Genomic DNA, 21,996 nt, shown 5'->3' with positions numbered 1-21,996 from the left:
TGATGAAGTTTGGAAGATGAATGTGCCGTTGTCAGAAAAGGTTAATTTGAAGTGCCAGCCAGAATTTTTTATCATTTAATTTATTGATTTAGCTCTGAATTTTTTGCTGTATTGAACAAATCAATATTAATTTGAGAATATCCACATCCCTATTCCTCACAGTAAGAAGAATGCATGCTTTTCAAAATGTATCTTTTTTTTTGCAAGAAAACACCTGGTATTTAAATTTCTTGTACAACAGTTTGGAACATTCTAGGCACATAGAAATAACATATCAGTCAAAAGTCCACAGCAGATGAAATTGTGAGTCATGTTGGGAAAAGGCAAAAAACAAAATATCTGTTACGGTACATGACAAACTGATGGGAGTGTTTTATAGATCTAGTGGCTCGTGATCTTGATAGATTGCGACACATCACAGTCCAGTTTTTCAGTTCACACGAGGTCTCCTGCACATATGGGATGATATCGTTCCATGGACCTGTCTAAGAAACAGTACGGAAGGAAATGGAGACAAACAACAGAGGATGCTTTGTTCTCCAATATTACAAATTCAAATATGCTTTTAATTTGCCCTGCTTCCAAATGCCTCCCTCGCCTGAGCCAACATGCGGTATGACCAGTGTGATATGGCTCCGGATATTGGATTATACAGGCATCCCCTGGTGTTGGAGGAAAAGCTTGAGACTCTTAAGATCTGCTCTTTTCTTCCAAACGTGTTGGCTACCAGTAATATCAAAACGCACCAACATAAAAAGACAAACAGCCTTCAAGTACTCCTGCTGGGACCATGCTGGGGGCACTCCTATTTGACTAAAGGCTACACCCGCCTTTATGCTGTGGAGAAAGAGTCCCTGTCAAGCGGGGGCCCAGAACAATAGGGGCCAGCCGTGGGGAAACGGGCCCATTTGCATGCAGCTGTTTGCCGTTTCCAGGCTCACAAAGGCCAATCAAAAGAGCCATAATGGAAGATGACAACCATCAGCCAACTCCTTTGCACTCCGTCTATGCCAGGTCTCGCCACCATGTCTGGCCTCCAAAAGTGTCCCAGTTTTTAAAATTCAACATTCCCCTGTAGTTTTTTCTCCCACAGTCTGATGTTTTGACAACAGATTTTGTGAGGTTAAAGGTTGGTCACGATGAGTTACAAGATCTTCTCCAACATGTGTCATTCACATATGGCTAGAATGGCCCATATCTGCTTTTACACAAGTTAAAAATTATTCGAACACAGGCAGACTATTTGTTTTACTTATTGAACTTAAATAATACATAACTGAAATGTTAGGTATGTAAAAGTTAAGTTAAGTGTTAAACAAAAAAATATCTAAAATCTAAAATGTACTCATTAAATTGAAGTAGTTTGCCAGGCTGCTTTTGTGGCGAGGTTTGGCGCTATGGTCTGTTGCCAAACGCCAATATCTTCACTAAACCTTCATTATCTCCTGTTTCATCTCTAGAGTGTTAAAAGCCTCAGAGTGTAACTCTGTGGATGGCTTCAGACGCACCCATCTGAGCCACAGTGCCACTTCCAATTTCAAGGGTGTTGATAGAAAACAAAATATGTATTATGAGGGGAGATTGTCAGTGCTGAATTATAGCCTGTCACCTGAAGAAGAAGAAGAAAAACGGTCAGAATGCATCATATTGAGGAGCGCTGCTGGCCCTTGCTTTGCTCTCTTCAGCTCAATAGGAGGCTTAGCTGGCAGGTCAGGGGGAGGAATCTGAAAAGCTACTTTCCTCAGTCACTCACTGGCCAGTATACACCATAAAACCTTGTGTCAACAAGGCCAGGAATGGGATCCCAGCCAATTAAAGCTTAGCAAGAGTGGTTACCATAGCAATTAGACTAAATGCATCATATAAAGCAATATTTAATTCCCACACTGATTGTGTAATTTAATGTTAATCACAATCACTGATAAAGGCAGAGCTTTTCCTGGATTCACACTCTTGCAGGATTGTGTTATGGATTTTATTCTTCTGTTTTCACTGCAGCAGCTTCACTTCTGTTGCTGTTCTGCTGCAAAGTTAAGCAGTCAAACAAAGCACATCATGCAGGGCCAAAATCCTTTCAGACCTCTGTAAGACATTGACCTTTGTGTATACAGCAATCTCCCTTCCTTGCAAATATCAATACAATTTGATAAACATATTTTCATCCAGAAACTTTAGTTGTCCTTGGGTTTTCATCTTTAGTCCAAAAGCTGGGCCTTTAGCAACTTTCTCATAAGTCATCTTGAAATACATTCTCATGAATTCTGTGCCCAAACTCTCCACAAAGAGCAAAAACCTCTCCTTTTTAAATGTATTTGAACCCTTTAAACAGATTTGTCATTACCTGGCCAATTACAGCCTGACAAGATGGTCATTAATGAGGCTGAGGCTACCCACAGTTTGGAGAAGAGGCAATTTGTTCCTTGGGCCGCCAGAACAGTGTAGCTACTCCCCCTAATTGATGTACTGTTAGCCTATGACCAGTGCGATCTATACTGTGGAGGCTGGAGGAGGAGGTTAGTGAGACCCAGGTGTAATCAATTGCTAAAGACTTGTACTGACAGCCCTGTGCCATATCGTCATAGCGGCGTGATGAATGCCCCAAAGCTGCATGGGACAACAAGGAAAAAGGTCACCAAAGCAGCAAAAAAGGTCATGAAATCAGCTTGTTTTTCTGTACCTGCATTTTTTTTTGAAACGTAAAACTCTACCAAATGCATTCTGAGGGTGAGAAGCTGCCACGAATTAAACGAGTCACTCCTGCAATGACAAACGGCAAGCGGGGAGATCATTAGTCTCCATAGTAAACCCGGGGACTCACTCCACTTTGCCGTTTTCATCTTCCACCTCTTGTACATTTTCTGAGAGGTGTGCGTAATTGTATTGGTTATTGGAATAGATGGAGTGACCCCCACAGCCCTCCACTTACGCTGCTGTTGCGCCGGCATCTGCTAATGAGGTGATAAACAGTCCGGCTAAGCAGAATCTACTGGCTATTAGACAGATCACGGCTATTCTAATGAAATGTCTGCCGTTGTAGTGACACGATTCATACCTGGGTGTTATATTGTGTCGGGCGGCTGCAGAGATTAGATTATCCCCATGTGAACCACACTGTAGCTTGAAAGCATTATGTTGCATGCCGTTTTCCCATGCCATACTGCAACATCACATGTAAAGTGACAGAGGACATGATTAGAAGCTAGCCATGCACGGCTAGCTGAATGACTTGCAAGCATTTACCGCAAATAATCGGCTCTGCGTCATCTAGAAAGAGAGCGTTTGACTGTGATGCTTATCTTCGCAAACATGAACCTGCTATTAGTGAGGGATGGTTTGGAAATGTAGCATCACTTTGATCGGGCACTTTGGCGCTCTTTTGTTATTGATATTGACAGATAAAAGCGGATTTAATATGTACCAAACATTCCTCAATATCTGCTTTCAATTTATTGTATTTTGAGTTTTATCCTCAGTGACGCTCTTCATCCCGGAATTCCTTTGGACAATGGAAAAAAGATGGCTCAAAGATGGAATCTCTGCAGGAAGTTTGCCTCCAATTTATACAATTTGCATTTTATATAGCAGCTGCTGAGATAACGTGATTTATATCATGTTTTTTCCATTGCTTCAATGCGGCATATGTAGAAGAACTGACACAGAATATCTTTATTGAGCCGAGCACAGCAGGCTAAAATGGCTTGCAGACACGAGAGTCATGAGTGGACATAATTCATTTTTTTAATCCCATTAATTTGACACTTTTTACTTAGCGGTATTTGTCAATTCAACGTAAAGCATAGACCTGATTGAATCAATAATGCACAGCCTAACACGTATGCTAGTGAAACGTAGCCAGCATAAGATGGCTATTTTTAAAACTAGAAGTGAGTTTTCCCTCTAGTGCCGACCGGACTGACAATTCATACCATTTGTTCTATATTTTGAACGCTGCTGTGCAATGAATAGATTCATGTTACATGATGTTAGATTATTTTTCTTGCTGTAGCTAGTGTGACATGTGCGGACACCGAATATTATTCCAAGCGAGCCGAGCACAGCAGGGTAAAATGTGACTCGCAGACATGTGGGTCGGGGTTTCAGGGGTAGGGATTTCAAGTCTGAAGCACTCGGGCTAAAGCCATTCAAACAATGCTAATTGCACCAGGGCCTGACTGTCAAAAGTGTGAGGATAATTAGAGTGAGGGGGCAAAGCGGACCCCGGGTGTAAGTGTTTGTACATGACAATGCACAGGAGCCAATGGGAGCGCCGGAAAGGTAACGGCCTGAAAGCAGGGCTAATTAGGAGAGAGAGCAGTGCAGAAAATACAAATGCTAGCTGCCCCCTCAGGGACGCACCAGAGCTGCAAACATCCCTGATTATTGGCAGTGCATGCGGCGCTCTGCTTGCACTTCTTAAATGGAACACATTTGCATGTTCTACTTAGATTTTTACCTAATTGTCTTCTCTAAATTGCAGTTACTTTTTTTAAATGCGGGATCATTTAGATCTCAGATAATGGATTTCTCTCCTTAGCTCTTTGTCCATGACTTAACATTGTACCTAGTTAAAGGATGATATTCTTAGATTTAGGAAAGGTTTTTTGGGTTGCGTCTTGCCTTTAACCATTAATCATAACGTTTCCAAACTGCAGTTGTGTCTTTGGGCCAGACATTTCTTTCACTTCATCTCCTGTGTTTGTATATGACTGAGCAGACATTAATGTCTAAACAAACACAAATGATCTCAAGCTTACAATCTGGTGTGTTTACATGTGTCTCTGATGTGTTTATTGAACATACACTGCTACCAAATATGCCAATAATAATGCACATAAACCTAGATTGTGCAGTCTACTTTAACATTTATGAACCAAGCATACATAAATACATATGTGACCTCTAGCTTATAGTAATCTACTTTAAGTTAGTTGCAGGCATTTTTTAACAATAGATTTGTACAATAACAAGGGCATACAGATTTCATATATATTTAGTAGTTATTTCATTCACCGTACTGTATATCTTTAGAGGTTGTAGAGCTTTTAGGCTTTTTCTTTGATTCTATTACTGCTTTCATGAGCTTGTCAGGCAGTTCTGATGGAAGATTTCTGCGGAGGTTGTGCTCATTCCCCCGATGTGCGTTTAGGTGCAGAGAGATGCAGAGAACACACTCACTGTGTCGGGTTTTGATTGGGTAGAAAAGTCCCTTACAGTAATTTAATGTTCACTTAACACAAAATATATTCCACGTTATCTTTGTTGCTGTTAACTGAAGTGTGCATGTTTAATTTATCCAACACCACAGGAAAGCTGCATGTATGGATCAAAGAGCATCACACAACAACAACAACAACAACAACAACAACAACAACAATCCCGATGCCTCACTAAAACCTCACCGTTTAATTTTCCTCTTCCAAAGCAATTACCAGCATCTGTTGTTAAACCCTGAAAACCCCAGCACATTGGCAAGTTCCTGCATATTTTCAGAAAGTGGGGACAGGCCTGATTTAAATAGTTAATTTTCCCCTAAAGTAGTGCTGTTTAGCCACTGCTCACATCTGTTGTGTTCCATGTATAGATTTTTCCTCCCGTGCGGACTCCAGACAGTCCCCTCTTCGATCACAGACACTGCAGAATGGATTATGTTACACTCCATTCTACCAGGATTCAGCCTTTTCCCCTCTATCTTAACTTCCCAGAGAACATAAAGGAAGAGAAACAAATGAGGAGCTTGTAGAACCGTAAAACAAACTATCTTCCTTCCGCGAGCTTTAGTGTAGTCTTTGTATTTACTCAAGAATTTATGAGGTTACCGCCGGTCTCTCGTGACTTTTAGTCGATGTCTCAGCCAACAAGTGAAGACCACAGAGAACTGGGGAGATGGATTGTTTCGTCTTTGCCTATTTCGGTATGGTGCGTAATGGCCCCGCCTGTTTAAAACTGTGGTAAACACCCGACTGCTGTTGTCTATTATTTTGCGCTGGAGGAATCTTCCAGCGCATTGTGTGGTCTTTGTTCTATCGAAGCACAGCTCCTTTTTAGTCATTAATTTTATTCGCTCAAGTATGTCTCTTGTCTGTTTTTTACCATGCTGGCAATCTGCAAAAAGTGGTCTGAACCAAAGACAAAATAGCTTTGGATACCCATGGATAAATTTGTTGAAGATTTGTTGAAGATTGTTCCAGACCTTATATGGCCTTTCTAAATTATTTGAATCGCTAATAATCACAGGATCCCATGGTGATTGTTCAACCCTATTTTAAAAAGTCAGTAATCCATGCGTTGTGATAAGCTGAATTCCCATCACGTTTTTGCTCAACAAGAATATGGCTTGCAATTTAAAAACAAATTAATAACGTAAATGTATCTGTCTTCAACATCGGCATTCAATTTGACTTTCAAAATTCAAACGTAAAATTCGAATTCCTTCCAACTGTTTTCTTGTTATATTTCTGTATTATAAACACCCACGTGGTTTTCTTACTCATTTGTGTGTCGCTCTGTGTCCCGTCAGCTTTCAGTCGCGCCGCCCTGCCGTTTGGCCTGGTCAGGAGGGAGCTTTCTTGTGAAGGATATGCCATCGATCTCCGCTGCCCGGGGAGTGATGTCATCATGATTGAGACGGCCAACTATGGGCGAACCGACGACAAGATCTGTGACGCTGACCCTTTCCAGATGGAGAACGTCAACTGCTACCTCCCCGACGCCTACAAGATTATATCACAAAGGTAAGGGGCTGGTGGGGGCCATGCTCTTGTTTCAAAACACCGCCAGGAGCTGGGGATTGTGGACCTCCTGCGGGCTGTTCCTTTGGTCTACTGCGCTTTCACAAAATAAATCAATTTATATAGCCAACCATCTGATACTGGCATTCCTGATTGTAAAATAGTAATGTTGGTAAATGTGTCTTTCACTTTTGGAGACATTCTGATCACAGCTGCAGCAATAGAGACATTCTTCTAATAACGCATCCGCTAAAATATTACCAATATGGCTAATTTGGAATCTTTGACATCTCCACATCTGTTGAATTCTTTTTGCAAACAGTGAGGTTTTCCAAAAGACACATCACTTGAACATGTATGAAATTTGGCTCCATTTCAATCCACACAGGAAGTTCTTGAACGTGTCTCTTGAACTAACACTCGAAGAGCGTTTGGATCTTATATATTACATGTCATGCTTTAATCAACACCGTGCAGCCTGTACACTTCTCACCCTTTTACCAATGTTAATATAAAAATGATCCAGCTTTCTTCTTGACTGGGAGAAATTGACAAGCACGCAGCCGATCTCTTCAACCCAGCTGCGCGTTCTTACTGCAGTTTGAGTCATAATCGCCGTGGCAGCCATACTCACCCCCTTCACTCTATAGCAGAGACGCCGCTCTTCTTTGTTCTTGTACTTCCACTTGCACTGAAGCCTCAATTTATGTACTTCTGGACTTGGCGCGTTATGATTCAAGTGTGTTTTCTTCCATTAGCCGTGATTCACTGGACTACTTTCACCATTTAGACTAAGAAAACAAACACCCGTTGCACCAGTAATGGGTTGGACATTTAATAAAAGGAACAACAAAAATCCATTAGCTTTGGTCTTTTGACTTAGAGGTGAAATTTTAGGTCCACTTCATGTAAAAGCAAGATTGTGGATGCTAAGCTAATTTTTACAACATTGTCTGAGTACTTGGCATCTCAGACCCAATAGTTTGAACAGTTTGTAATCATTAATCTACATCAGATGTCCAACTAATAATTGATTAGTTGCGATGAATTAAAAAAAAATTTCTGCCGTAAACTATACTATGAAATAGACAACTTTTGAATTGAGTTTGTTCAATAATTTAAAGCAGGAACAATCTTTTCATTGCACTAATAGAAAACCTTTTGTTTTTGTAATATATTAAAATTTCATCCGTAGAGTGGTTGAATAATTTATATATTGGAATAACTAATCACTTAACCGTTTCATTCTCCTCTTTACTTATTGCAGCTCATGTTTTTTACAATTTGGTTCATTTGGAATGGGGTTTAGTGGGTTGTGTTGGTGGCATACTGTACCTGTAGTTTCAATATTATTATTATTAATCGTGATATTTTCTGTAGCTATATATTGCATCAAAATGTGTTATCGTGACAGGCAGTAGTACTGACTGTCTGTATAAATACCTTGTCCATAGAAATCTACAATTTCACATTTGAAACTACATAAATATAACTCATTTCTTCAAAAAACTCTTTACTAAATGTTGTGTGCACAGAGTAGTGAAAGATGGTGAAACATCTCTGACAGAATGATGTGCTTTAAGACCCAGCATTAGCCTCAGGTAGAGTCAATGCCCCTCATAATCATACCTTTTATCCCGGTTCCCCCTCTCTCAGACTGCTGTTTTGCTGTCAAACGGCACAGAAACACCTCAGCTCCTCTGCTGCTTTTCCCCCTAGAGCTCCGTTTGAGTGTGGATTTTTTAAAGGCCACTGGATGCACTTATTCATAGCTAGCAACAGGCACAGTTCATCGTTTAATGCACTGCTATATCCTAACCTGGCTGGTACAACTAGCATCGCCCACAACACTGCACCTTTGGGGGTAGATCTATCTTTGTTTGCTCCTTAGAGACTCGGCGTGCCATCTTGTCTTTCCAAATTTAGATCCTTTAAAGTCGCCCCACCTCATGCCCTACGGTTCCCCTGTAACCGTTTCCATTGTGCATCTGTTGTCATGTCAGCCAATCGCTTTGGCAGGAACCTGCTTTTCAAACTTATCTGTCAGAAATCCCCCTGAGGCATCGCGCATAGAAACGAGGCGAAGGCTGCCTTTGCACAAACTAGAACGTTTCTAATGATCCAGATCAGAGGGAATATCATAATTAAGCTTGAAGTTATAACCATGTTAAAATATAGCATGAAAAAAGCTCTGGCAGCCCTTGATTGGTCCCTTCTTTTTTTTTTTACTGCGGCGAACTAAAGCGGCTATGCTGTTTCATCGCATTAAGCCTTGATGCACTACCCATATGGGGATGATTAACAAAGCCGCGCGAGACAGATAAATAAACATATTAAACAAAACTAAAAGCGGATATGGAAACTGTGATCGCTGTTTCGTTGATTTGGAAATTGCTCCGATGCAAGTATTTATCATCAGTAAGGCCAATTTTTTCACACAAAAAAGAGGAGATGGAAGGAGCTTTTTCTTGTTTTTATTTGCTGTCATGTTGTCAAAGAAAATGTTTGGTTCCTTAGAGAAAAGCAGACAGATTAAACATTTATAAAGATGCGAATGGAAAAGGGGGTCCTAATATTCAGGTAATGGACAGGCGTCTGACCGCTTCCTCCCGCGCCTCCTCGTTCACCTTCTCGTCTGCTTGTTTTCAACCAAACAGAGGCGCAGACTTATTCCCACACTACACATAATACAAACTGTTTTGCCGAGTTGCATTGCATCATTTTCACTGGCCACCTACTATCTGACCCAGTAAAAGAGAGTAACATAATAAATCTTTTAGCCCATTGCAGGATGTAGTTCTTAGGTAAACAAGCGCACACTCCCATGACAAAAGAGTGAGGGGTAAGGTTGCGATCCTCCAGCAAAAACTGCAATCTAGTATCCTGTAAAGTGAACTAGCCTCGTATTCGTTAGGCTGAGAATTCAATACGCTTCATCACTGTGCACGTAGCCTATGGACATGTATAAGATGCTGTTCCGGATGTCATTCATGCCATTCATTTGTACGGTAATGTTTGTTTTTTGCCTTGTTAAAATTTCTGTTGTTGTTTTGCTCCCTTAACAGTAGAGCACGGATGAGTCAAAAAAAAAAAAATCCGATAACGGTATTTAGACTTCCAGACGATGACCCAAGAGCTTTTTCCATGGCTCGTATTGTGTTTTGGCCTTCTCTTGCATTTCTATGGACATTTTACACATGTTGCCAATAACATACTAAAAACAGGCCATTTTGTTTTGTAGCTTTTATTTGCAACCCTCTTTTTAAAGTTGTATCAACCAACTTTTCTTATAAATTAATAAATATGTGTTGTAAAAAGCGAAGTTTGTGCCAAAACCAACCCACTACGCATTGTATTTATCTAATCAGAGAAAAGAATACAATACTAGTGACTTGCCAAAGGGTTTGTGACGTCAAGGAACAAGTTGGACTGATTTACCTTTCATGGTTTGAAAATCAGGTACACCAGCTTTAACGTAATTACTAAGCCAAATGTATTTGTATATTTTGTGACATTCGGCCAAAAGCTACATTTTGACTCCAGAAGACGGTATCAGTTAAAGCCGTCAGTTGAAATAAACACCAGCACCAATTGTTTTTATCTGCAATTCCCTCAAATGTGCTTTCTCACCTTTGCCGAACAGTGTTGAGGCACGTTTTAACACACAATGTTTCTTTACAACCCGATTGCTTATACTGCACACTTTTCAGACACATCCAACGGTGATAGCATGCTATTAAGCTAGCAATTAGCGGCTACGTCTACACACAATTAGCAAAATTACCAGTTAATGGTAGTTATTCAGCTTTGTGCGGTAATTAGCAAGTTAATGTCAATGGAGTGAATTACCTTTTTCCAAGTTGCTTTGAGTGAAGCAGTTTGGCTTTTCATTGATAACACGCGTTCAAACTGAGGGCTACAGTAGATACAATCACATAATAGAGGCTAACTATAAATTAGCATAAAGTAGACATCTAGTATTTAATGGTCTTTCTACTTATCATCCATCAGTCTCGTACGGTGAGCGATGAAGATTGAATTAAACGGTGTCTCTCTGGATGCATTTAAAAGACTGTCTCGCTCTTATGTCCCGTCCATCCATTCTCATTTCGATGCAGGGACCCGCTCGCTTGCGGTAGCCCCGCGGAGCGCTCGGCTGCAGACAGACCATTAAGGCTAACGTCTTAAATGCAGCTGGCACCATATTGTCCGGCCGATGTTAAAGCCATCACTACCCGTGCTCTCCTTCTATTTTTCAACTGTGTAATGGACTTTGTGCCTTCCTTTTATTCACATACACAATGTTGAATAAGCCATTAGAATCGGAAGGGAGGATGTTCTGCATAGTGGAGCAGACGGGGAGCAGGTTAAATAGTCGTAATATATGTTCGATCGTGTTCGACTGCATCGTCCAGTGTTTTTTCATTACGTATTTGTTGTTGGTTTATTTCAAGTTGAACATGCAGCAGTGCAGTCCCATTTGGCAGCGACTCTAGAATTACTAATGTTTTTTTGAAAGTTATGTGCCTTCTTGAAATGTATGTCCATCTTGCATGACTGCTGCTTGCTGACTTGCTGCAATATTTACCCTTGACTCGCAAATTGTTGAACGTCCTATTTCGGTGCCATTTTGTTTTTTTTCTTTTGTATTGTTTATGTTGCTGCTGCTGACATTATTCTCAATCCCCCGGCCTCCAGAGCGCTTGATTGAAGTGGAGCCAATTTCAGCCTATAGGCTACACTATTTACACAAACATTGTCCTCTGCTGCTCCTGTTTACCCCTCCTGATTATTTTTTTTCTTGTACAAACTCTGCTCGCACACAACTGAACTCACAATATACCGGTACTTGCAGTTTACACTAGCCCGACATTAGCGAGTACTATTATGGACTGTAGAAGTAGAAGTGAGGAATATATCAAAGTGTTGTCTGATATTTATGCACATTTGTGATTCAATTTTACAGACATTTTACATATGAAACCTCAAGTAAAGACGTGTTTTAACCTGTTGGATACACATAATATTGTCTGGATTAAGTTATTGTGATAATCCGTAAAACATTAACGCCGACCCCTATGTTAAAATGGACCATATAACATTGGTTGCTCCACTATTGTAGCAAATAATAGGTTGTCTAGAACAGTGGTTCGCAACCTGTGGGTCATAAAAGGATTTGTCTTGCAATAATCTTAAACACGGCTTGACAACCTTCAGATGCAGCGCTAAATGTAAACCAAATTATTGCTTTAAGCCTATGTCCAGAAACAAATCAAATCAAACATTAGAAATAAGGCTACCTTATCATTTTGTGTGTGTTTGGGGTCACAAATGCCAAAAAAATGTATTATAAAGGTCACGACTGAAAAAGGATGAGAACCACTTGTCTAACGGCATGCAATGTGATGTGTGAAATCAGAGTATTCTTCCATGCCAAAATAAACAAGGGTTTAAATGGACCCAATTCTGCATTCTGTTACATGAAGCATTATCTAAATGTTGCAGTAGCCCAGACATGCACATACCTTTTGGTGTTTGATCAGCTTTGTATGGAGAGGAAACATTGCCCTGAAGAAATGGCATTCTTTCGTGACCTCAAAGGAATATCTTAAATAGATTTCCTATATTATTTGAAATATTCTAAGTTCATAAGAAGATCATTTATCATCCTGTCCCTTTAAGACCTCCAACAACAGGATCCTTCTATTGAGTCTCCTTTTTCCACCGCGATACACATCCTTCCTGTGTGTCAAAAACAAATTTAAAATATGTTTACCACATTTTTGCGTATCGCATTGACACCATTCTACCCCACCGCATGCCTTAGCCACCTGCCGGGTGCCTTTATGAATGTCTGCTCTTTCAATTGCACTATATAAAGGCATGCTCAAGCAAAATGCCATGGCTAATTCCTAACATGCCTTTAGCTGCTCTTCACACACTTACTACTACATCGATTTTGATTCATTTAATGTTCTCATTCCTCTCCTCAAGGTTGTGTCACGAGGCCCCTTAAAAGCCTGGGATCCCTTCATATTCATTGTAATGGACCTTTTGCTTTCATATGCTGTCTAGTTGAGTGATTGAGGTGTGGAGATCTATGGCGAAAGCCCTGGTCAACGGTATATATTTTTTCTTCCTAGGTGCAACAACCGTACGCAGTGTGTGGTTGTCACTGGCTCTGATGTCTTTCCTGACCCTTGCCCCGGCACCTACAAGTACTTAGAGGTCCAGTATGAGTGTGTACCATATAGTAAGTATTGCATTCCCACTTCCAAACCAAAACAAACAAACAAACTACTGTTGTGATTACTATTTGTGCTCCATAACGCAATATATACTTGTTTTGCAGGTGCTTGAAGTGTTGCAGAAAACAAATGTTTTGTCAGTGATTATAATTATGGCTTGAATTTAGAAACGCTAAAAGGTCGAAGAGTCATTGGAGTATTTATAATTCTTAAGAGAGAAAAAGTGGTAACACTGAAGGGCAAGTCACTACATCAATAAAACAAGTTTGCAAAGTTTCAAAACAAATCCTCAAGCAAAAAATACATTTAAAAAATCCAAAATCATTATTTGCTTTTTACTATTTGTCTTTATCCCTTTGACTTGCCCTTTGGATTGCTGCAAAACACCTCACACTCTCACTCAAAGTACTACCATATTGAAAAGCGATTACCCTAAGCCTATCATAAAGGTTTTACGTGCATGCATTTGTCCCTATGTCTTCAAGAACATCATAGAATCTTGTAAAAACCCAGCTATTTACGAGCAAATGTAGATTTCATTTTTGCCACGAGAATGTACCGTAAAATATGTTTCCATTTCCCAAAACTGGTCGACCACACGAATGACGGGCGTGGATGTGGCGACAATTGAATTTCTGTGATAAGTCCTGCGACCTCATTTGGCGCTTGTAAAATCTTAAAAGCAAGAATTCATACATGAGTAAGCATTGTACAACCAGCTTTAAGTGAGAGCATATTTTAATGGTCATTCACTACCAGGAAAAAAAAAAAAGTCCTTCCATTTGTATAGTTTGCAGTCTGCAGCTTTTCAAGTGCTAATTTTCCCATGTGTGTAATTCATTGCACAAGACAAATACCAGTTGTATTGTAATTTACCTTAAAAGGGTGTTTTTAGAGCGATTTAGCGGAGCAGCTGTGTGCTACATCTCTCCCGTGGCAGTGTAAAACTTATGATAAGTAAACATGTTTTAATATATTGACCCCATTTCGTTCCTTCTCTCAAACAGACCTCCCTTTCACCTTCTCAACAGCTCCCAGATGACTAACCTCTTTGCTCTGCATTTTGTTAACTTTCCAATTTCTCATGCGATGTCTCCAGCCTCCGCCCCCCCTCCTCTACACGCGCACACCTTTCCCCTCCTCGACCCAGGTCTTTGCAGTTTTTGCAGGCTCCGAGCGCGTCAGATCGCTCATCAGTCATCCCATGCACCGCCGCGGCTCGTTTACACGCGTTTGGGCCGCGTCATGTTTGACGTGCGTGTGGGCGAGCAACTTTTTGGATTCCACGTTTGATCTGTGTTTTTAAAAGAGCAGAATCCACCCTCAGTCAGTAAATGCCAAAATAACATACGGTATGGGCTCCTTCTGAGAACCAAAAATGAGAGGGTTTGGAGACGTGTTCAATACTTGAACCAGATGCATTGAAGGTGGATTTACATATTGTGATTGCTTTGTGTTGCCAAAACGGTATCCACATGATGCTTTCAAATTAGGAAAAGATTATTGATTGTTTGGCAGCTCAAAAGGAACCCTGTGAATCCATAATCACTTCCTAAAAACCTTTTTTTCTTCTTTTTGTTTTTACCGTTACTGGACTTTTTTCCCTCTCAGTATTTCATCTAAAACTAAAGATAAAAAGTGACTGTGTTGATGCCGTAGAGTCCCGAGGGCCTCGTACATCTTTCTGTTTCCACAGTGTTGCTGCAGCAGAGATCAGAGCACCCACACTGGCCCGGGACAGCATTGTTTTAACAGCTGAGAGCAGCCATGTAAATGTAGTTCATTGTAATTTCACTCACGAGCTGAGTGCATTTGGCATCCATGCCAGTGTTCACATCCCAGATCTGATCAACACAAGTCAATACAATCATTAGCGGGTTGGTACACCTTTACACACAGATATCACTGTGAGTTAACACTTTTTCAGCATGGAGCAATTTGAACCAAAAATACTCCTTTCAAGGTTGTTGTTATCAAAAGTTCGGAAAAAAACAGTTTTCAGGGAGCAGTGTTGCCTTGTAAACTGCACCTTTGAGCCATTGATTCTGCATTTACAATGGCTTGTGTGTTATTTTGTCCGTCGTTGAGGATAATAGGAATGAAAGATGTCATGCACTGCGAAGCACAGCTCTTTTTGCTTGACTTCAAACTGATTCTATGTCCTAGGATGAGACAACTTTGACTAACACACATCCTCTCTCTCCCCAAGCTTCTTAAAACCGCAGCCTGGTTCATCAAAGGGTCATCCTTCAAACTAACTCTTCTTTTGTACCTGCTAGTTGACACATGATAACCTTTCTCTCCCTTTGCACTCTTTTTTGCTTTCTTTTCCAATGCCTGAAATAGAAGTGGAGCAAAAAGGTAAATGCGTGGTCACCCCCACCCCCCTCTGGCTCCTTGTTCTGTGGTGTTGAGTACAACTCCCCTCACGTCTCCCACCCCCCTTCCTCTATTGCCCCTTCTGTCAAATAAAACCCTATTGGAGGATGGTTTGTGCACCTACGGGAGTCCAAATGAATCTCAAAATGCAATTCCAGGTGACACCCAGGGTCACAAATTGTAGCTTCAAACTACAGTGGATTTTTTGCAGGGATTTTTGAACAATGCAGTGTATATCTGGCTTCCAGTTAGCTTGCTTGGCCCCAGTTCTGCTGCACCCATAGCACGTGATGTTGAATAGCAGTGATGGCTGAGTGAGATTGGCACAGGCTGAAAAAAATCTCAAAGAGAGAGAGAGAGAGCGAGAGGGAAAGAGAAACAGGAATTCAGTGTTCCCTGTTTATTTGGAACCAATTTAAAACGGGATCTGTGCCATGGCCTCCCTCACCCATCACTGGAAACACTCTTTTGTCTTTTGCCACGGAAAAATAGTGACAATCCTTTAGCGCTGTTCAGTCTTGAGCCCTCAATTTCCACTTTTCATTTTATACCAATGCTTTGCTGCCGCCACTACCATGACAACTTGTTGTTCACTCTTACACCAAGATGTGAAGTCTGTCCCCTTTTATATCACATAGTTTTTACTGTATGTCCATGACATGTGAATATGCATGTGTGTCCATGTCCCCAACTGTTTGTGAAAGGCAGCATTAGGGAGGCTTTTTCACCACTATTCCATTCCATGTCTTTATTGCAGGTTTTTTGTTACTTTAGTTTGGTTGTAGCAGCAGACCTTTTTATGCACACATTTCATTCATTCCTTATGTTGCTTTTCATTAGATTTATTTAAAAAAACATTAGTAAAAAGTCTTTCAAATTCACAGTCCCTGACCTTTCGTTCTAAGCAGCAAGAGTGATGCCTTTCATAGAGAAAAGTTTGAGTCATGTACTAGTAATGACTACTTAAATTTATTTTCGTTCTTTTCTCTGTCGCTAGTTTTCATATGCCCCGGAACGTTGAAAGGAGTGGGAGCCGCCACGTTCCTGTTCGAAGCCGAGCAACAGGCCGGCTCCTGGTGCAAAGACCCGCTTCAAGCCGGAGATAAGGTCTTCTTCATGCCATGGACTCCATACCGCACCGACACGCTCATTGAATACGCATCCTTGGACGACTTCAAAAACAGCCGCCAGACCACCACCTACAAACTGCCCCATCGAGTCGACGGGACGGGATTCGTGGCCTACGACGGCGCCATTTTCTTCAACAAGGAGCGCACCAGGAACATTGTCAAGTTCGACTTGCGCACCCGCATCAAGAGTGGCGAGGCCATCGTGAACAACGCCAACTACCACGACACCTCGCCGTATCGCTGGGGCGGCAAAACGGACATCGACCTGGCAGTAGACGAGAGGGGATTGTGGGTGATCTACGCCACGGAACAGAACAACGGGCGAATCGTGATCAGCCAGCTCAACCCGTACACCTTGCGCTTCGAGGCGACATGGGATACCGCCTACGATAAGAGGTCGGCCTCCAACGCCTTCATGGTGTGCGGCGTGCTGCATGTCGTGCGCTCCACCTACGAAGAAAACGAAAGTGAATCGAGCAAGAGCCAAATCGATTACATTTACAATACTAAGCTGAGCCAAGGCGAGTACACAGACATCCCCTTCCCCAATCAGTATCAGTACATAACAGCTGTGGATTACAACCCTCGGGACAACCAGCTGTACGTTTGGAATAACTTTTACATTCTCCGCTACGACCTGGACTTTGGACCACCAGACCCAGCTGAAGGTGAGTCTGCCTTTGTTTTTTTCCTACACTCATTTAGCTTAATTATTGTGTCTGGTTCCAGGGATGGAAAGTCACAGATGGCTGCCTTTTTAATTTTGGATGCAATTCAGGTGGTGGTGGTGGTGGTGGTGGTGGGGTTGAGAAAAGGGGAAAAAAGGGCTTGTGTTAGTCTTGGAGAAAAGCCTCATTTGCAGACAAAAATTACTGATTCACCTTGGAACGAGGTATAGCTCCCAAAGGGATTGTGCGGCTACAAAAAAAATGCGACTCCTTTATTACCGTGAGCGCGAGCCGAGGCGTTCTCCTCAGCTCAAAGCTCGGACCCTATCAAATTCTTTAATCTCCAGCCCATATCCAAAACCATTATGAACGCTGGCCTTGTGAACCCCGGATACATCTGAGAAGTATTGTGCGCAGTATGTAGCCTTCCATTTTCCCATTTTCTCACCGCGGTTCTTTTTTAAAAGTTGTGTCGCCATAGCAACCTCATCAACTTTTTCCCCCCGCTATAATAGATCAGGAGATAATAGCAGCCCCATTGTGACAAAATATTTTTAAAAGCCAGAGTGTGGCACGCGGTGAAAAGGGTGTGCAGCAGATGAATGGTTGAAGGCTGGAATGTGAGATCAATTACGCCGGAGAGTTTTGTCAGGCGGCCTAGGGCTTAAATTAATCTGCGAGGAACAGGAGAGACGACATACGTGTCATCAGAAGGCGACCTTACATCAAGACGATAATACGGCTAATTACCTGACAACTGCCATACCCCGGCGAGCTCAGGCGCTAAAGCTACCGAACAGAGCAGGAAACCGGAACCTTGACCTGACTTTTTCTTTACTGCCCCAAAGCGCTGGCCCGGATTATGAATTTAACTTCTGGATATTCAGAAGGGCTTTGCAGTAGCAGCGGTGCAGAGAAATGCGATTCCCCTGCGCTGGTGCTGTTTAAAGAAGGGGGGTCAGCCCTGATGTCTCAATGGAGTCTGTGTGCGCCTGAACTCTGGCCTCTTGTCAACACGTCTGTTTGTTTTCCTGCCTATTCCCTGGAATCTCCCCCAGCATGATAACATGACACCTAAGGGAGAGGCGAGACTATATAGACGATGCAGTACGAGGTTACGGTTGAAGCGTCTGTGTCTGTTTTTGTGCCCAATAGCCTCTCCGCAATCAAGCGCGGGGATATGAAAAAATACTCAAAGTTTAATGAGTTCCCCGCGCCGGCTCCGCCATTCACGTCCTGATGTATGTAAATGTAATTAACAAGTGAATCATCATAATTAGCCTCACTGTCTGAAAAGAGGCTTAGGGGGAAGGGGAAAGTGGTCATCATAGACTATTTTCATTGAAGGGGGCTTAATGTGCCTGCTCAGCTTTTGTAACGCATCAGTAAACACGGAGCAGTAGGCTACGAGCGTTTAATCAACAAAGCGAAAATACAGTAGTTAGCTGTTGAGTCCACTCATTATTCCGCACACTTGTTTTCCCGTCTGCTGTTATCACTATCCAATCAGAAGTGGCACGAACGTCACCAGGGATCATTAAGTGTGCTTTATAGAGAGCATTGGAAACGACTAGGCATTTGCAGTCGCGCTCGCCCAGAGCAGTGCAACACCGGCCAAAGTGAACGCCACTCGAAAGTAATTGCCTCTGTGTTTATTAGTTTTCATTTGAGATCATCTCCTATAACTTCTTCTTTAGCCGTCGGGATTTATGATATGTAGTCCACAAGCCGTGCGGAGCGGCTATGCTAATGGCGCTGAAATAATGTCACTCGAGTCGCGCAGGCGTGGATGAAAATGAAATGCAACTGTTAAGATTCATCAGAGAAAACTTTGCGTAGCTTTGAGCACCAACCACAGCGGCCTGTCCTTATCTGTCAGATCCTTCATCCTTTCCCCCCCGAGATGTGTTCGAGTGCACTTTACATGCCAAGGTTTTTACATTTATTTTCTGATCAGAGTGGAAAATAATTGACCTCGGCTACGTGGTTATCGGCTGAACTCGGGCCTTTGCAGATTCGCTCATTCTCTGCGCCGCTTGGAATGATTAGGCGCAATCATTTATGGTATCGATCCCAGGTCGTGCGTTACTCAAAAACAATCCACACCTATTTAAAGCAAGCGAATGTCTATGTTTTGCTAATGCCTCGCGCAACAGCAGACGGCAAGAGTCGATACTTGGCGAGCACACTCCCTCTTTTACCGTTTACATGCCAATATTATTACATGCCATTAGCGTATTTGCCCTTTACTTGGAAGGACAACTCTTTGATGCGTTTGCCTGGACATTAACTGATTTCAGTCCAAAAGGGCTCCATCACAAGATGCAGTAATTACTGCGACAAACTTAAAAAGGAAGGAGGAAGAGAAAATTAATTTGTCTTCGAGGAAGCATCGATATTGAGCATTGAGAGGAAAAAAACAAAACAAAAAAACGAGTGGCTGTTGCAGTTGGTTTAATTTGACAACATTGAACACAAGTGAGGATTGAAATGTTAAGATACAAGAGTCTTTGTGTGTCTAATATACTGCTGTTTAGGGCGGCACAATATTGGAAATATTTGTGATATGCAATGCAGCAATATCAGTGTTGTAACGATGGAAGAGTGGTGGCAGAAGGATTTGATTATGTTAAGTAAAAGGCCAAAAATACTCAAGTAAAAGTGTCACATACATATCTATTCAAGTACAAATGTTGAAGTAAATCGATTTTAAGAACTATTAATGCATCAAATGTTGTGATCCTGGACTTACTTATATATTTGTGTCTTTAACTCAAAACCTTTTGGCAGGATGTCGCCATGGTAAATTTCAGGTGGTCTTTACTTTTCGATCTAGTAAAACAAATCTAGTCGAGAAGAATGTACAGATAATTGCTCTCAAATTTAGTGAAGGAAAATTAAAATGTACTCTCTATAAAAGTTACTAAAGTAAAGTCAATTCAATTTAATTTTGTAACGCCCAAAATCGCGAAAGTACAGATAACTAAACATTACAGTACGCATTGCGATTTAATATACTTTTCTGATTCAATAATATAATAATAATACTTAAAAAAAATTATATTCATAAAATTCAACCTTTTCCAACTTTTTCATTTTACGTTTCCTTCCTTCTGAGGGAGCATCTTGGTATTCTTGCAATTTCAGTAATTGAAAACTAAAATGTGCACACTTTAATTTACTAGGTGTGCTTAACATTGACAAAACAAAGCTCAAATCAACGCTAATTAAAAAACAACAATACATTTCTGTCTCATGAAGATCCTTGCTGTTTTGACGATGTATTTACTTTGTTGCTAAATCAATACTTTCGCGACTGTCGTGTCGTTTTGTGCAGCGGATCGAGCGTTACACTAGAAAGGGGGACGTTTGTATCCATCATGCGCTGTAAGATCGGGCCCCACCTGCGCATCGCACGGCAACGGAAATAGACGTGGCAGTCAGGAGGGACCCACTGTAATTGTTCTGCTAGTTGCCGTGACGAGACGATGTTTTGGAGATTGAAATTGTTTTAAGTGGGCATGACAGGGGAGGCTTTTTAGGTGTATTCCAGTGCGGCGGTGGTGATGTGCCCTGCTGGCTGGCACGGCCTCGATCCCACGGGTAAAAGATGGTTAAGTTATGCAGTTTGGTGTTTCTAAAGCGAATGGTTGGTTGGAAGAGCGTTTCAGGTTTGAGGAGGAGAAGAGAAAAAAAGAGTCAGAAGTGTAATAGCCAATAATGTAATATCTATCAATTTCTGAATACAATGCAAATAGTTGTTCACTAATTATTATTTTGATAAGGGTGTAAAGTAATGTTTTTGCGCTTGCCAAAGCCAGATGTCATGTAGAATCCTTTTATGAATATATTATGATGCAGCATCTGTTAGGAATCATCTAGAAAATGACTGTTCCTGTAGGTTTTTACCAACAACTTCGAGAAGGGCCTGATTATCTGTTTAGACCAAGTAAAAAGTCTCAGTGACGGCTTTCTACATCTCAAAAGACTTTAATTCTTCTGATTGTATGACGCAAATGCCATGTTTACTTCTCAACGTCTAATGAAAACACCCTGACAATATATCCAAGGAATAAAACAATGATGTAGAGTCGCTTTTTTTTTGTCTTTGTCTTTGTCACAAGAACCAATTTAGCTTTCATTCATTGATTTTCTCCCGCTTGTTCCCGTTCGGGCTCGCGGCTGACTGGAGTATATCCCAGTGATTTGGGGCCGTACACTGCTCGTTGCCCGGAGAACACAAATACGCTTCATTTCAGTTTTTTTGGGTCCTTGTGAATTTGTATTGTTCAATCAACACGACTGCAGCGGCTCACCAATTTGTGCCAGTTTTTCATCCTTCTCTTTCTTTGTTTTTTGGCCGTAGCCCTGAGCAAACCACAGCTCACTGCAACGGGATAAAAATAGAGAAGAAAAATGTGCTTGAAGCCAGTATAAAGATTTAATAATGAAAATACATATGGGGTATAGATCATAAAGTGGCTTTTTATGTTTCATTGCTTTCTTGTTATATTGAGAAGTATCTTGCCATAGTAAATACTGAATGGTGCGGCGGTTTCCATGGTAGAAAGGCTTTTAAAGGTCATCTGGACAAGTTTTGTGAAATCAAAACGTTTTGACTTCCATCCAGAAATCCAAAGATGTTTTAGCAATATATTGCCTTTTCTTACAAGGTTTCACTTCAAGGGTAACTACAATATGAAATACAAGGTTTAAGCAATGGTAAATACACTTTTTCTGGGCAAAAGTTGTTGCTAAAGTCAATCTAGTTCACCTTTATTTACAATTATGACAATCATAAAGGTCCATTGTAGAAATATGTTAACTTTCCAGGTTGTTTTTT

At 41.3% G+C, this 21,996-nt stretch overlaps 1 protein-coding gene across 16 annotated transcripts in view; it reads left to right on the top strand.

Annotated features, from left to right (window-relative positions):
• LOC140356573 (adhesion G protein-coupled receptor L2-like) overlaps window positions 1-21,996 on the top strand; it is a 136,767-nt gene that overhangs the window by 45,399 nt on the left and 69,372 nt on the right. For 12 of the 16 annotated variants that reach the window (XM_072441611.1, XM_072441609.1, XM_072441610.1 and 9 more), the window contains exons 3-6: window positions 6,518-6,731; window positions 12,872-12,981; window positions 15,323-15,337; window positions 16,353-17,153. In XM_072441611.1, the coding sequence (XP_072297712.1) occupies window positions 6,518-6,731; window positions 12,872-12,981; window positions 15,323-15,337; window positions 16,353-17,153 (1,140 nt within the window). The remainder of the gene's footprint in view (window positions 1-6,517; window positions 6,732-12,871; window positions 12,982-15,322; window positions 15,338-16,352; window positions 17,154-21,996) is intronic. The other 4 variants (XM_072441621.1, XM_072441620.1, XM_072441622.1 and 1 more) reach the window with 1 other exon arrangement.

Source organism: Eucyclogobius newberryi, unplaced genomic scaffold (genome assembly GCF_026437365.1).
Source record: "Eucyclogobius newberryi isolate DKJ021-1_F unplaced genomic scaffold, fEucNew1.0.hap1 SCAF_12, whole genome shotgun sequence".
In the NCBI taxonomy this organism is placed as follows: Eukaryota; Metazoa; Chordata; class Actinopteri; order Gobiiformes; family Gobiidae; genus Eucyclogobius; species Eucyclogobius newberryi.
Note: the sequence above shows the minus strand (reverse complement) of the source record. Positions and strands in the feature narration are given on the sequence as shown.